Source organism: Python bivittatus, unplaced genomic scaffold (genome assembly GCF_059951505.1).
Source record: "Python bivittatus isolate LINGU-HERP-01145 unplaced genomic scaffold, Pbiv_v1 ctg000020_np1212, whole genome shotgun sequence".
NCBI classification, from domain to species: Eukaryota; Metazoa; Chordata; class Lepidosauria; order Squamata; family Pythonidae; genus Python; species Python bivittatus.
Genome location: NW_028277030.1, coordinates 48,888,942 through 48,903,159, shown reverse-complemented (window position 1 = coordinate 48,903,159; position 14,218 = coordinate 48,888,942). Strand labels below are relative to the sequence as shown.

Genomic DNA, 14,218 nt, shown 5'->3' with positions numbered 1-14,218 from the left:
TTTCCAACATAATGAGGTTGATAACCAATCCTTCTAAAATATGAAAAAGAATTTTGAATCTGTCTCAAAAATCATGAGAAACTTACTGAATATGCTTAAAGATTCGGCCATTAATTTGCTAACATGGGATTTTCCAGTTCTTTATTCCAAAATTCTTGCAAATAATTGATATCCACTTTAGCCATATGCTGTAATTCTTTATAAAAACAAATACTGTACACATAGAATAATCCAAAACACATTCCACTACAGATAGTAATTCAGGAGTTATAAAAACTATAAAATCAGATGTTTCAATTTGGAATTATATGCAATCCAAATTCCTCCTGCAATAACTCATATAGTTTGAAAACTTGATTAGCAATAAACTGTATAAACAACCCTACTTGCCCTTTACTCCCCCCCCCACTCCAAAAAAAGTTTATTTACAATTTTGAAATTGGGATTATACCAGAGTGTAAGTTTACCATCTGAATAAGAGCCAAAATTATATTTCTATCCCAACATCTTGCAATTATGCACTGCAGCTTTAATGCCAGAAATGCAATAGAGTTATGGCTGAAAATGAAGACAAGCCCCTACCGTGATGTCAAATTAGGCATAATTCTTTATTGTGTCCATAGTGGGATACAGCCCCCTCCCATTCCATCATCATATGATAGTCATAATTTAGATACAGAAGGTCTAGGGGTTGTCCTTTCCATATGAAAATGTAATATCATACTGCTAAAAATAACTTAAAGGTATAAGCACAGGCTTATAATCAGTACATCTGATTAACTATATCAATTTTGAAGTAATATTCATTTTTACAATTACTGTATCTTTCCTCAGAAACTCAATGAGGTTTTTAACAATGTTGATTTCAATTTATATCTGAGTTTTTAAAAAATGATATATTTATATCCACAAGTGAAGAAAGTTTCCTTGGAACAACTATTTCCAGATCTTCAAAGGAACTCAGCAGAACGATTGAAACTCAGTTATTACATATTTCCATGAAGCAGTAGTTTATAGAAAGTATACGAGACTTACTCCAGTTAATTGCATAATTGATAAATTATCAAAGTATTGTGCAATGGCAGCAATTTTTAGTATTGAAAGGCCATCATTGAAGGTAACGTTTTCTGCAATCTGTTGCTATGGTTGTCGTCAATATTTTTGTGTCAATGTTTCCAACACGGAAATTGTACTACAGCTTGCACAGTCAGCAGGATCTTTCCCAGCCTTCAAAATCACAGTTATACAAGCCTCAGTGAAGAAGGTAAGAAAAACTTTATTTAAAAGCTTTATTTATATACCTCTAAAGTATTGGAGCAAAAAACTCAATGTCTTATATATCACTCTGTGGGATAGCCGTCTGAACTCGGAGCTTTTCTTGTTTTCATAGAGGTAATTGGAAAGATAAAAATGTGGCTAAGCAAGAACTTGATCATACACAATCTTATGGAGAACAATGTTATATAAAAATTAACTAATTCCTTTGTCAATTAATTTGAGCCAGTATTATACTGTTGAGAGTAAAAATATGATTGAGTCAGAATCACATATTTTACTTTGGGCAAGAAGTGAAAGTAAAGACAATATTGATGGAGTTGTTTCACTTGAAAAGCTAATCATTTACCAGTGTCTTTGCTTTATATGAGTCAATGAATGCTCTATTTCGGGGGGATAAAGAGAATTAAGTTCCTGCGTAGCATTCATAATTATATAAAGCCATCTTGCAAATGTACCCAAAAGTTTCTGAATTGTTTTTCTTCCTGTCTTGTCTTGTTTCTTGTTTTTCTTTTCTTTTTCCACAAAGCATCAGCCATAATTTGATGTGGTCAAGGCATCCCAAACGATTAATATATTTTGAAAATGTCAATTCATAAGAAGAAATTATTCAAGCTCTTTTTGCAACTGTGTTATAAAATGGGGATTTGTTGATAAAGGCATACTTAAATGCCCTCTATAAAAAAGTGGGTTGATTCTTTCTTGGGCATGATGTAATACAGCTAAAGTACTTGTATTACATTTATTAATCCATTCAATTAAAGATCAAGATAAAAAAATAAACTAGTCAAGCCCAACTCTTGAAATTGCTATATTATTCTTGGAAAGGGTTTAAGATTGCCGTACAGCAACCTAATTAAGATACAACATAAAAGCTTGCGATTTTTTCTGTCTACAAGAATTTAATATGGGTGATGTGGTAGTCTGACCTAATTAATGATGGAAATCTCTGGCCTTAATTAACCAATCCTTTGCCAAAGGAAAAAAGATGTTCAAAAATCTATATAACATATTTGGAAAATCCTTAGCAGGATCATAATAATTAATAAAATGCTTAAATGATCAATTTTAAATATATCTTTCTGGGTGATTTATTTTTCATTCTACTTGTTCATCGAAATTACTACAACTCTACAGATTTTGAATTTCCATTCTGTATATTTGAGCAGCCCATCTCCTAGTTAAGGAATCTTTCTTTTTTGGAAGAATATGACTTTCTTGTAAAAAATACAACTTCAGATTTTAAGTTGCCCAGTTTGTTTAAGTACAATATCTATTTAAAACTTTTTATGTTCCTTGAAACTACTAGAGACATCATATTGAATAAAAAGTATATGTATGTCTGTGTACACATTCATACATCAATATTTCCATAGGTCAAGGAAAAGAAAAAAGGGGGATTTTTAGCTGACACAAATTATTTAAAATTATAAAAAACAGAAGAGTTTGTGTCTGTGTGTGGAGAGAGAGAGAGAGAGAGAGATCCCCACATACTCCAAGTTCACTAGGACTTCTAGACTGAATATATAAAAGTTACAGTTACAGGAATTCCATTCCTAAGCTGGTTCAACATATTCTCCTCTGAAAAGTAGAAAAATTTAAAAGATACTAAAATAATCCATTAAACAATCATGCATTAATAAACTGCTTTTTGGAAAAAGAAAAACATAATTTTTTGCTTTGCTTCAGTGAACAGCTTCTGCTTCTGAACCATCTACAGTATAGAGGAAGATGATCTTTGCCTTCCAATCCAAGGGTGTCCAATTGCTGTGATAAATGTACGGTCCTGTATTATGGATCCCAGGAATCTCACAACAACACAACTACATTTTTCATCAAGAGAAGATGGAAGCCCACATAATAGCCACTTTAATTTCACATGTGTCCTATGGCTGCAGTGATATAATCTCATGTATAATTTTTGCATGAAAGCAGCTCAGGCTTATCTTGCTCTGCAGTGTAAGGAATTTTAGAAAAATATAAGCAAAACTCTCCAATGTTTTATATTTAAAGTATAGTACAAATATTTAAGTAGTGGTTAATGGGGGAGGAGGAATGGAAGGGGAGAATGTATCACCAAAAGCTCCTCTTTATAATGTTTTTACTTATGTTCTATTTTCCTCTTGGCCTTTGGTATTTGCCTCATTGCCTTTTCTTTATTCTTTATTCTTTTATTTATTTATTTTTGTACTCTTTAAGCTTATGCAATTAAAAAAAAAATTTTTAAAAAGGGAATGCTTTCAGATATTACTTCTGGAAGCAACTTCAACTGAACCTCTCTCTGTCTCTCAAAAACAGATTGTTTAGAAAACTTACATTATTTCTGCAATGAGGTACTGAAGGCAGATCACGTCATTCTGAAGATCTGTGTTCACTCTCAAAACTTTTACCATACCTATTGCAAATTGTTCATCAGAGTTTTCAAACTGAGTAAGCCTTGCCTGAATCTATTGACAGACCTGTCAGGTTTCGTTTTTTATCTCAAGTATCACTTCTCTGATTTAAATCCTCCGAATCTGATTCAAGTTATCCAAGGTTTTTATCTACATAAATTCAGACTTTCAGAGAGTTTACATAACATGGAAAAGAACTTCTAAAAGTAGTGGGAAGCTCCATTTGGTTTTCTTTGGGGAGGGGGAAGTGTGGGCTAAACTCAGCTGACACTATTGGTTACTCTGCTGCCAACTTGCAGGCTGCTTCCAAGCAAGGGAGGAGACTTGTTCTTTTCTGTCTTGTCAACTTTGGACCCATGATAAATCAAATACAAGGCTCTGTTGGCTGGTAATTTGGAAAAAAAAAATCTATTTACCAATTAGGCAATAAGCAGTAAAGCGATAATGAGATTTCCACTTGGCTCAGAATTATTCAAGTCATAAATTCAGCATATCACCATGTCAGCCTGATCTAAAAATATTCAATTTCCCCCCAAGAATTACAGTTACAGGTACATATAAAATAGTGTGAACAATTAAAAGCATTATAAAATATTAAGTATTGTTATTTGTGCCTTATGACTTGCTCATATGCTGCACATATACCCAATTACTGCAAATATTCTGGACTCTCTCTCCAGTTAGCATTATATTTCATTCTTTTCTTACATCAATCCAAGGATGCCAAGATCTACTTACACAAAAAGTATGGTGTTATCTTTTTTTTTAATAGTATTTTATTGAGATTTTAAGATTACAAAGTTAAAAGTTAGAAATGAAAAAGAAAATTGAAAATACAAATTATAAAGAAAAGGAAAAGAAAAACTGAGATAAAGTAAAAGAAAAAGAAAAAAGACATGAAAAATAGATAACTTCCAATCTATCTCTGGTCTTAGGAATAATAAGAGTGTCATAAGTGCTAGTTTTTAATGCATTAAGTAGGAGTAATTCTTTGTCAAAACATATCCCATTACATTTATAATCTAATCTTCAAATCCCCATGTAAGCTTCGCCCCACCTGCCTTTTGCAAATAGTCCATCAATGGTTTCCATTCTTTAAAGTAATAATTATTTGAATTTTCTTTTAATAAACAAGTCAGTTTATCGTTTTCTGCCATTTCCATCAGGTGTTATCTTTATAATTTGGTCACACCAACTTCCCACAGTAAATATACTAGTGTCTACCTCAGTGTAGTATATTGGCTCCGCTGTTCAGCTTGATGGGTTGATTATGTGGCATCAAGTCGGTGTCAACTCTTAGTGACCACATAAGTAGATTTTTCTCCAGGATGATCTGTCCCTAACCTGGTCCTTCAGGCCTTCCAATGGAGAACCCATCACCACTGTTACTGAGTCCATCCACCTTGCCGCTGGTCATCCTCTTCTCTTTCATTCCACCCTTCCCAGCATTTGAACCTTCTTAGAGAGCTAGGGCTTCACATAATGTGTCTGAAGTAGGATAATTTGAGCTGGTCATTTGTGCCTCAAGTGAGAACTCTGGGTTGATTTGCTCAATGATTTATTTGCTTTCTAGTCTGTCCATGGTATTCTCAGGATTATTATCTGACACCAGAATTGAAAAGCGTAGGCTGTTGAACTAGAACTGTGGAAATTTAGGTTCAAGTCCATCCTCAGCCACAGAAAATTGTTCAATGACTTGGAGCCTGTCATTCTGTCTCAGTCAAACCTATCTCACAGGGTTGTTGTGGGGAAAAGCATGCCATCTTGAGCTGCTGGAGGAAAAGTAGGATATCAATCTAGGGAATAAGTAAATAAATAAAGCAGAAGTTGAAGGATGCATAGTCATTTCTAGGAAGTGACTTCTTGGCAAAAGTATTTGCAGCAACAAATGCCAAAGAACTGTCCTATAATTTCATTTGTAGGGCTTTGTGTAGATTGAAGCAATTTATTTGAATCATTATGAATGTTTGACTCTTCTTAAAAATGTTGAACTGGTATAGGAGGGTTTTTGCTTTGGGGCATTTTTCAGGAATGGAGGTTACAATAGAAGTGAAATTGGTTGCTCTATGTGAAATTGGCCCACATGCTCTACTCTTCAGGATTTTATTAAGCCTCAGGTTACATCTTGTAATGCCTAAGTAGACAGCTGCTAAATCACCCAACTATTACCCCCAATATGTGACAAGATTACCGCTCCCAGAATTCCCAGTAAGTGAAATTGTTGGCCAACTCTCAGAATCCCTAGTGAACATTGCAAATGCTGCCTGTGATATTTGCAGGGCACCAAGTTGCTAAAAGCTTCCCTAAGGTCAGGTGGTATGGCTCATCCTTCCCCTAGATCTTGATTACCTAGAAATCCTTCCTGCTTTAAGCATGAATTTTACTGAAACAAAAAAAACTATTAAGCCTTTTTGAGCCTCCTTATACAGAAATCTCCTTAGATAATCAACAATTTCCTGGACAGGTCTGCAATCCTTCACTTGACTCCATCAGGAACAATTATGAAAAAAACTGAGATAGAGTTTGAAAATTTAGCATATACAGAATATCACATCAATGTTTCATGTTGTTTTTAAATATTCACTGGCTTGAATTTTATTTCTGAACCCAATTTCTTCAGAAATTAGTAAGATCTAAAAAGCTCCACCATGCATCTGGTGAGCTGTCTTCACCTATGTTAACCTGCCTCTTTGCTAATATCTTTTTCAGAGATGCTCTTCCATATTCCCTCACTGGAATCCTAATTATTTCTTTGCCAACTGCTATGGGAGCCCTTTTGAGATGGAAAAATGTTTTAAGTGAAGTTTTTGTCTTCTGGATGCAGTAACAATTAATTAAACCGTGAAGTGTTGAAGTAAGAACCAGTTCAGGCTACAAATTGCAGCCAATTCCCATTTCCAACAAAAATCCAAGCCTGCAAAATTCTGAGTGAGATCTAGTTACAATGAACTTTTAGGAGATGTTCAGAAGGAGAAAGCAAGTATCCAAATTCAAAGTAGAAAGGCTGGGCAGGACTTTGGTGCAAACTCCCGGAAACAATGAAATGTTGACCAAAGTCTGAACAGACTCAGTTAGCCTTCCCCAAACTAGATCTCCATGTTATTATCTACAGTTCCCATAATCCCCAGACATCCCAGAGATGTTGGGAGTTGTAGGCAGCAACATTTGGATGGGCCTGAGAGGTGGAAGTCTGGTGTAAATAGTGAAGCAGTCCTACTGAGTCATCTTTATACATAAAGCACAGTCTCCATTTGCAACTTTGAATGATCTGTTGAAGCTAGTTATAAGAATTAATTATCTTGGCATATGCCAGTGGCCCAGCAGGTTGCCATCCCAATTTTTAACCCTGGCACACAATAACATGGCTGACATCCATTTCTGTTTAGATGCTTTCCTAAAGCTTATGTCTTTTGTGGTTACTCAGAACATTTTGGAATGAAGATAATGGAATCAACTTCACAAAATCCAGTATAATCTAGCATTCATGCTCCAGCTGTCAGGCAACAAAATGATAACAGATGCTGAACAAGGCCTCCATGCCTCAACCCCCCCATCAAAATAGGCTATATTCAGTAGCCAGCTGTTGCTTCAACACAGGCAGTAGAAGAGAGAATAATATACTTATTAGAAAGGATGGCTTCCTTTTTTAATATATACATAAGGGTGTTTGTATGTGTTTATCATGAACTTGGTTTAAGAAGCCAACTTATCCAACTTCTTTCAATCTACTTGTTTCATAAGGAGTCATTTAAGCCTCATTATTTCTAACATGTACTCTTAGCAACCTGAACAATTTTTCTCCCACCAACTTCTTACAGAATTGAAGAAGATGAAGCTAGAATCCTTTTTTTGAGGTGCTAAGTAAGCTCTACAGAGAACATTTTTCTTTCATATGGAGAAGCATCCCAAAGTGAAATCCTACTACTGTTTCATGTGGTACAGTCCCAGCACAATTGTACCATGTGCTTTTGCTGACTGTGTAGCTTATTTTCAATATGAACCTCCTTAATTAGAGTCAGAAAACAAGATGGTCTTGGAGGAAAGCACATAAGAGTACCTCTTCTTCAAAAGTCTACTCTCTATTGGCCAGAACTAGAACTTGGTTTATTGGATAACAGTAAACATGGTATACATTAGCTTTATCTCCTTTCCCATAAAATGAAAGGAAGTATCCCCCCGCCCGCATGAAATGTAACAAGGGTAACTTTGTACATTACTTTTATAGAAGTGCACTTTGGAGTGATAGTTCTTCCAGTTTAACTTAAACCACACCACGACCCTTGTCTGCTGCATAACATGCCCACATGCCAATTCTCCATGTTCCTATCACCCTGGACTCCCAACCTGCATTTGCATAATTCCTACAGCCCCATTTGGAGGACATGTTTCCAGAATGAAAACTGTCAGTCAGAGAAGGATTAATCACTTGCTGTTTTTTTCATAGGATCTACTCCATTCCTAGAGTACGCTAGACTAAACTTTATACACAACTGTAATGAGAATTTATTTACACCTGAAGCTATCTGTTAAGTCACATGGCAGACCACCATTTGGTGGCCAGGGGTTGTCTTTTACTTAAAAAAAAGTTTTGTCCTTCATGTGCTGAGGGGCCTTATACAATGACAAGATGACATCATCAGATTGATTAACTAAAATGGTTAGTCTTTGTTTTAGAGGATGGGGTTCCAGGGGATTTCAGTTCAAAACAAGTTTGTTAAGACATAACACACTTCATTAGTTTTAACAAATTGCTTTTTTACCATCAAAAGAAAGAGAACAAAAGAGCACAAAAACTCATCACCAAAACAACAGCCACACTTTCCATTGCTTTCCATTCACATCATTAGCTCCAGGAAGTTCCTCAGTCACTATTCATGCATTGGTATCCCCAGCTACAATTTTAATTCTATTCTCATTCTAGGCCAAAAGAAAAGAGCCTCTTCACTGTTGTTGAACAGTTGTCAGAAATGCAAGAAAACCTTGGTGATCTACTGCTAAGCACCCAGGTTTTTAGATTCTTATCTATCTTCTGACCAGCCCTGCCCTAAATAAGCAGGAAAACAAGGAGAGTAATTCTCTTGCACTTTTATGGAAAGATACAGAATGAGAGTTATTATCCTTGGTCATGTTACAAAGCTGAAAAGCAGAAACTGTACCTTCCTGACAGTCAAAATGAATTATTATTCAATGAATGGTCTTTTTATGGGCATCATTACAGAGGGCACAGGTTGTGGATCAGTCCCCCAGGACTTCCCTGGACAAAGATGATAATTCTGTTCTAGAAGAAATTGATGCTACATCAGCCAGTCAAGGTTTCATCTAGGCATCACTTTAAAGTAAATTACTTCCCCCGCTTAGCAGGGAAATAGACCTGTCAGGCATTGCTACTAGGAGCATACAGCTGATAAGAGCACTGGAATGATGAAAATTCAAGAGGATTCTACATGAAATGGTAGGCTTCCATGCGGGCAAGACCTTCCATACCTCTTGCTTAAGAAATCGGTATCAATTCTTCATCTATAGCAAAAAACGTTGATTCTTTATTATTTCCTCCCTAAAGAGTTACCTTTTCTTTCTTGCCAAATCCTCTGACTGCACAGAGAAAAAGAGAAGGAGCATATTATGACCATTCTCATCTTAGCAGGATCAGCAAGATAACTTTTGGCTTGAAAACTAATATTAATAAAAGTCAGTGGGATTATCTGGGGATTTGTGTGTATGTGTGATCATCATTATTATTTTCCAAGTACCAAATACTCCTGTTTTGATCTGGATAAGGATCAGCATGAGGTGACCATGACACCAGACTAACACTTTATTTTTAATAAGCTAGAAAGGATTTCAGCAAAGTGATTTGTGGAAAGGCTGTTTTCGGTAGCTGTATGGATTCCTCAAGGATACTGCTACCTAAAACTAATGTGCATTTACAAGAAATATTACAAAAGAAAAGCAAATCCACGTGTGCCCAAGATGTATATTATAAAGTAGACAGAACAGATTCTCTTTCTTTCTCTTCCTCCCTTTGTATCTGGAAAAAACATTCACACATAGGATAATACTTAAGTTTATAACAAGACATCATAGCAATATAATGTGTGTTGGAACATGGATTATAGTTAATAACAGTACAGAATAGCTTTCCATTGCCTTATTCCAGGTTTTTTCTTTTTATTTCCCAGTCTGGCTTATAGCCTTGGAATTTCCTGGTATTCTGTCATGCAAATGGTATCTCGGTTTGACCCACCTTAGTCTTTTCAAGATCAGCCAAGGTAATTTAAGTGAAAAAATTTAGACAATAACCAATGCTAAATATTATGCAACTTTAATATCACATTTGACATCAGTTATGGTAGCCATAACACTTGTATGAGGATGCTAACATACTGACAAATGAAAAAAAAAAGTGTATATGAGTTCTAATGGCATTAGAAAACCAATGGATGCTCATTCTTTTTCTCCCTTCCCCTCCCCTCCAGCTCTTCTTCTTTTTTTCTCAAGAGAGGAAGACTTCTGAGAATTTTTACTGAAGGCCCATAAAGAAAACAATGCCATATTTCACAGAGTTAAAGTTAAGGAGAAATGGCAGCAGCGTGCCTAGTTTCTGCAAGCAAAATATAATATCAATGAGATAATTTCAAAATAGAGTATATCCAAAATGAACTCTGAAACAATTTATGTATGAAGCAGAAAGAATGGATAAGAATAATCTTTTGGCAAAATTGAAATAAAAAGTGAAAACAGGAAAACAGTCCCACTCATACTTGATGGATGACATAAGAATACTCAACAACTGATAGTAAAGCCCTTAAATTTATTATCAGGAATTCTTAGCTATAAAAGAGAAAGTTATTTGTATTGAAGCATACTTCAACCCTGATCAATATGATGCTTCAAATTACTTTAAGAAAATATGATTACTGTATTCAATATATAATATTAATCTATTCCATAAAACCATGAATCAGATGGAGAGAGAGAGAGAGAGAGAGATCTTATTGTAAAAGTTGCATTAGGATGGACTACAAGATTTCAAGCCTCAACAATGAAACATTTAGTGGTCTTTGAACATAGAGAAACCTACTGAAAAAAAATCTAATTTTAGACCTAATGTATCTTTAGTGTATAGTGTATAGTATGTGCGTATGTGTGTGTGTGTATATGTATATGTGTGTGTGTGCGTGTGTGCGTGTGTGCGTGTGTGTGTAGTTACCCAGCACTTCAAAATAGTGAAGAGGAAGCTGCTCTCACAACTTGAGATAGACCAACTCCACATTACAACCCGGACTCAAGCAGACCTGGAAGAACAAGCAGATGTGCAGCCAACACCTGAAGCTGGAATGTCACTGCCACCCCTTCCATTACAGAGCACAGCAGCTGATATGAGGCATAAGATCATGGATAAACTAGCTACAGTCAACCCTCGAGTCCGATTACCAAGGCTCAGTGGAGAAGTACCATCAGATAGTATGCTAGAAGATGCCAACAGAGCCCTCCAGGCAATCCTTACTACCACCATAACTGAAACCAATGAATTGGTATATGCTACAGCTGCTGTAACCCTGGAAATGCTTGGCTACACGATCAAGAACAGAAGTACATACCCACCCTGGAAAATGAGATTGGAGACTAAGATCAAGGCAACTCAGAGAGAAGTCAGTCAGCTGGTGGAACTACAGAAGCATGTAGAGATTAAGGATAAGATTCGGCTACAGAAAAAATACATGGGCCTGACTCCATCTGAAGCCCTAGAGACTGCTAAACAAAGGCTCACAGCACTGGCTGCCAGGCTAAGGAGATACACTAGAGAAGCAGAGGCCAGGAAGATAACTGCCCTGTTCTCCAAAGAACCATCCAAAGTGTACTCCCAACTGCAGTGCAACCACACAGTAACAGCAGAGCCACCAGCAGCAGAAACTGAACAGTACTGGAAGAACATATGGGAGAAAGAGAAGACGCATAACACCAGTGCAAAGTGGCTGCAGGACCTGAAAGCAGACCACAGCAATCTCCCAGAACAGGAACCAGTCACCATCACAGTAGCAGACATCCAACAGCGGGTCAAGAACATGAAAAGCTGGACAGCACCTGGCCCGGACATGATCCACACCTACTGGCTAAAGAAACTAACAGCAGTGCATGAGCGCCTAGCAACACAGATGAACCAGCTGCTAGCAGCAGGCTCCTACCCAGACTGGCTAACACAAGGAAGGACGGTGCTGATCATGAAAGACCCTCACAAAGGAACAGCACCATCCAACTACCGGCCAATAACCTGCCTCCCCACAACATGGAAAGTTCTATCAGGCATCATAGCTGCCAAGCTACAAGACCATATGGGCCAGTACATGAGCACAGCTCAGAAGGTCATTGGGAACAACACCAGAGGCTCAAAACACCAGTTACTCATAGATAGGGCAGTCACCCAAGACTCAAGGTCTAGGCAGACCAATCTGAGCACAGCCTGGATTGACTACAGGAAAGCCTATGACTCAATGGATCTGTGAATGCCTGGCGCTATACAAAGTCAACAGGACACTAAGGACCTTCTTCAAGAATTCAATGGGACTGTGGAAAACAACACTGGAAGTGAACTCAAGACAGCTCGCACAAGTGGCCATCAAGTGCGGCATATACGGCCATCAAGTACCAAGGTGATGCACTGTCCCCAGTGCTGTTCTGCATAGGCTTAAACCCCCTCAGCCAGATAATCACAAGGTCTGGATATGGGTACAAGTTCAAGAGTAGAATCACCATCAGCCACCTCCTCTACATGGATGACATCAAGCTGTATGCTAAGAGTGAATGAGACATCGACTCACTGATCCACCTGACACGGATCTACAGCGAGGACATTGGGATGTCATTCGGACTGGAGAAGTGTGGCAGGATGATAGTAAAGAGAGGGAAGGTAGTTAAGACCGATGGAGTGGAACTACCAGTGGGCCACATAGCAGACATAGAGACCAGCTATAAATACCTTGGTGTCCCACAGTCACCCGGGAACCATGAGGAGGAGGCAAGGAAGACAGCAACATCCAAGTACCACCAAAGGATAAGACAGGTCCTGAAGAGCCAGCTCAATGGGAAGAACAAGATCCATGCCATCAACATGTACGCCCTGCCAGTCATCAGATACCCTGCCGGTATAGTGAGCTGGCCAAAGGAAGACGTGGAGGCTGCCGATGTGAAGACCCGGAAGCTCCTCACAACGTACGGAGGTTTCCACCCCAAGTCCAACACCCAGAGACTGTACACCAGCCGCAAAGAGGGTGGACGGGGTCTGATGAGTGTCAAAGCCACTGACCTGGACGAAACCCAGAGTATCCAGGAGTACATCAGTAAGATGGCACCCAAAGATGAGCTGCTGAGAGAATCCTTAAGGCAGCAGCAGACAAGGCAGGAAGTTCAAGCAGAGGAAGTGCCATGGCAAGACAAGCCCCTGCATGGGATGTACTATCAACAGATGGCTGAGGTGGCTGACATTGGGAAATCCTATCAGTGGCTGGAAAGGGCCAGACTAAAAGACAGCACTGAGGCACTGATCATAGCAGCACAAGAACAGGCACTAAGCACCAGATCCATAGAAGCAGGGGTCTACCACACTAGACAGGACCCAAGGTGCAGATTGTGCAAAGAGGCCTCAGAGACAGTCCAACACATAGTGGCAGGGTGTAAGATGCAGGCAGGAACAGCATACACTGAACGGCACAACCAAGTAGCTGGCATTGTGTACAGGAACATCTGCACAGCGTATGGGCTAGACCCCCCCCCCCAAGTCCAGATGGGAGATTCCACAGAAGGTCATGGAGAATAACATGGCTAAAATCCTGTGGGACTTCCAGATCCAGACGGACAGGGAGGTACTGGCTAATCAACCAGACATCGTGGTAGTAGACAAGGACCAGAACACAGCGGTAGTGATAGATGTAGCAGTGCCAAGTGACAGCAACATCAGGAAGAAGGAGCATGAGAAGCTGGAGAAGTACCAGGGCCTGAAGGAGGAAATAGAGAGGATGTGGAAAGTCAAGGCCAAAGTGGTCCCAGTGGTGGTAGGAGCACTCGGGCCCGTGACTCCTAAGCTGGGAGAATGGCTCCAACAGATCCTAGGAACAACATCAGAGCTCTCTGTGCAGAAGAGTGCAGTGCTAGGAACAGCTAAGATACTGTGCAGAACCCTCAAACTCCCAGGCCTCTGGCAGAGGACCCGAGATTGAGGAAGACACGTACCACCCACTGGGGTGAGAGGGGATTTTTTTTTATTATAGCATATTAGACCTAGTATATATTGAGAAGCAAATATAGAAATAAGAAAAAGCTTAGCATTAATTTCCTACAAATCTTGCTCCTAAGGCTCTCAATAAAGAACTAAATAGAACTCCATTGTGATGTCTTTGTGTAATCTTATTTATGCTGTTTTTCTAACAGTCCTTCTGACAATGTTTTTGATGTTGCCTTTGTATTGTATAGTATTTGTTTATGGTATTTGTAAGGAAACCACAGAAGTGGCAGAATTTGTTCCAAATATAGTTTAGAGATATATAAGCTTGTTC

The 14,218-nt window shown here is 38.3% G+C and overlaps 1 protein-coding gene across 2 annotated transcripts; it reads left to right on the top strand.

Moving 5' to 3' along the window:
- The first annotated feature begins 1,187 nt into the window (after nucleotides 1–1,187).
- Nucleotides 1,188–13,906, top strand: LOC112542303 (uncharacterized). Of its 2 annotated transcripts, none has more exons than XM_088138370.1 (3): nucleotides 1,188–1,264; nucleotides 9,848–9,937; nucleotides 10,145–13,906. In XM_088138370.1, exon 3 carries the CDS (start codon nucleotides 10,811–10,813, stop codon nucleotides 12,170–12,172), a length of 1,362 nt encoding a protein of 453 aa, XP_087994496.1. In that variant the 5' UTR covers nucleotides 1,188–1,264; nucleotides 9,848–9,937; nucleotides 10,145–10,810; the 3' UTR covers nucleotides 12,173–13,906. Both variants share the same exon structure in this region, with proteins under 2 accessions (XP_087994496.1, XP_087994500.1).
- The last annotated feature ends 312 nt before the right edge of the window (nucleotides 13,907–14,218 follow it).

Excerpts from the sequence above, each read along its gene's own strand:
- LOC112542303 (XM_088138370.1), top strand. The coding sequence starts at position 10,811 with ATGTGTGTGTGTGTATATGTATATGTGTGTGTGTGCGTGTGTGCGTGT.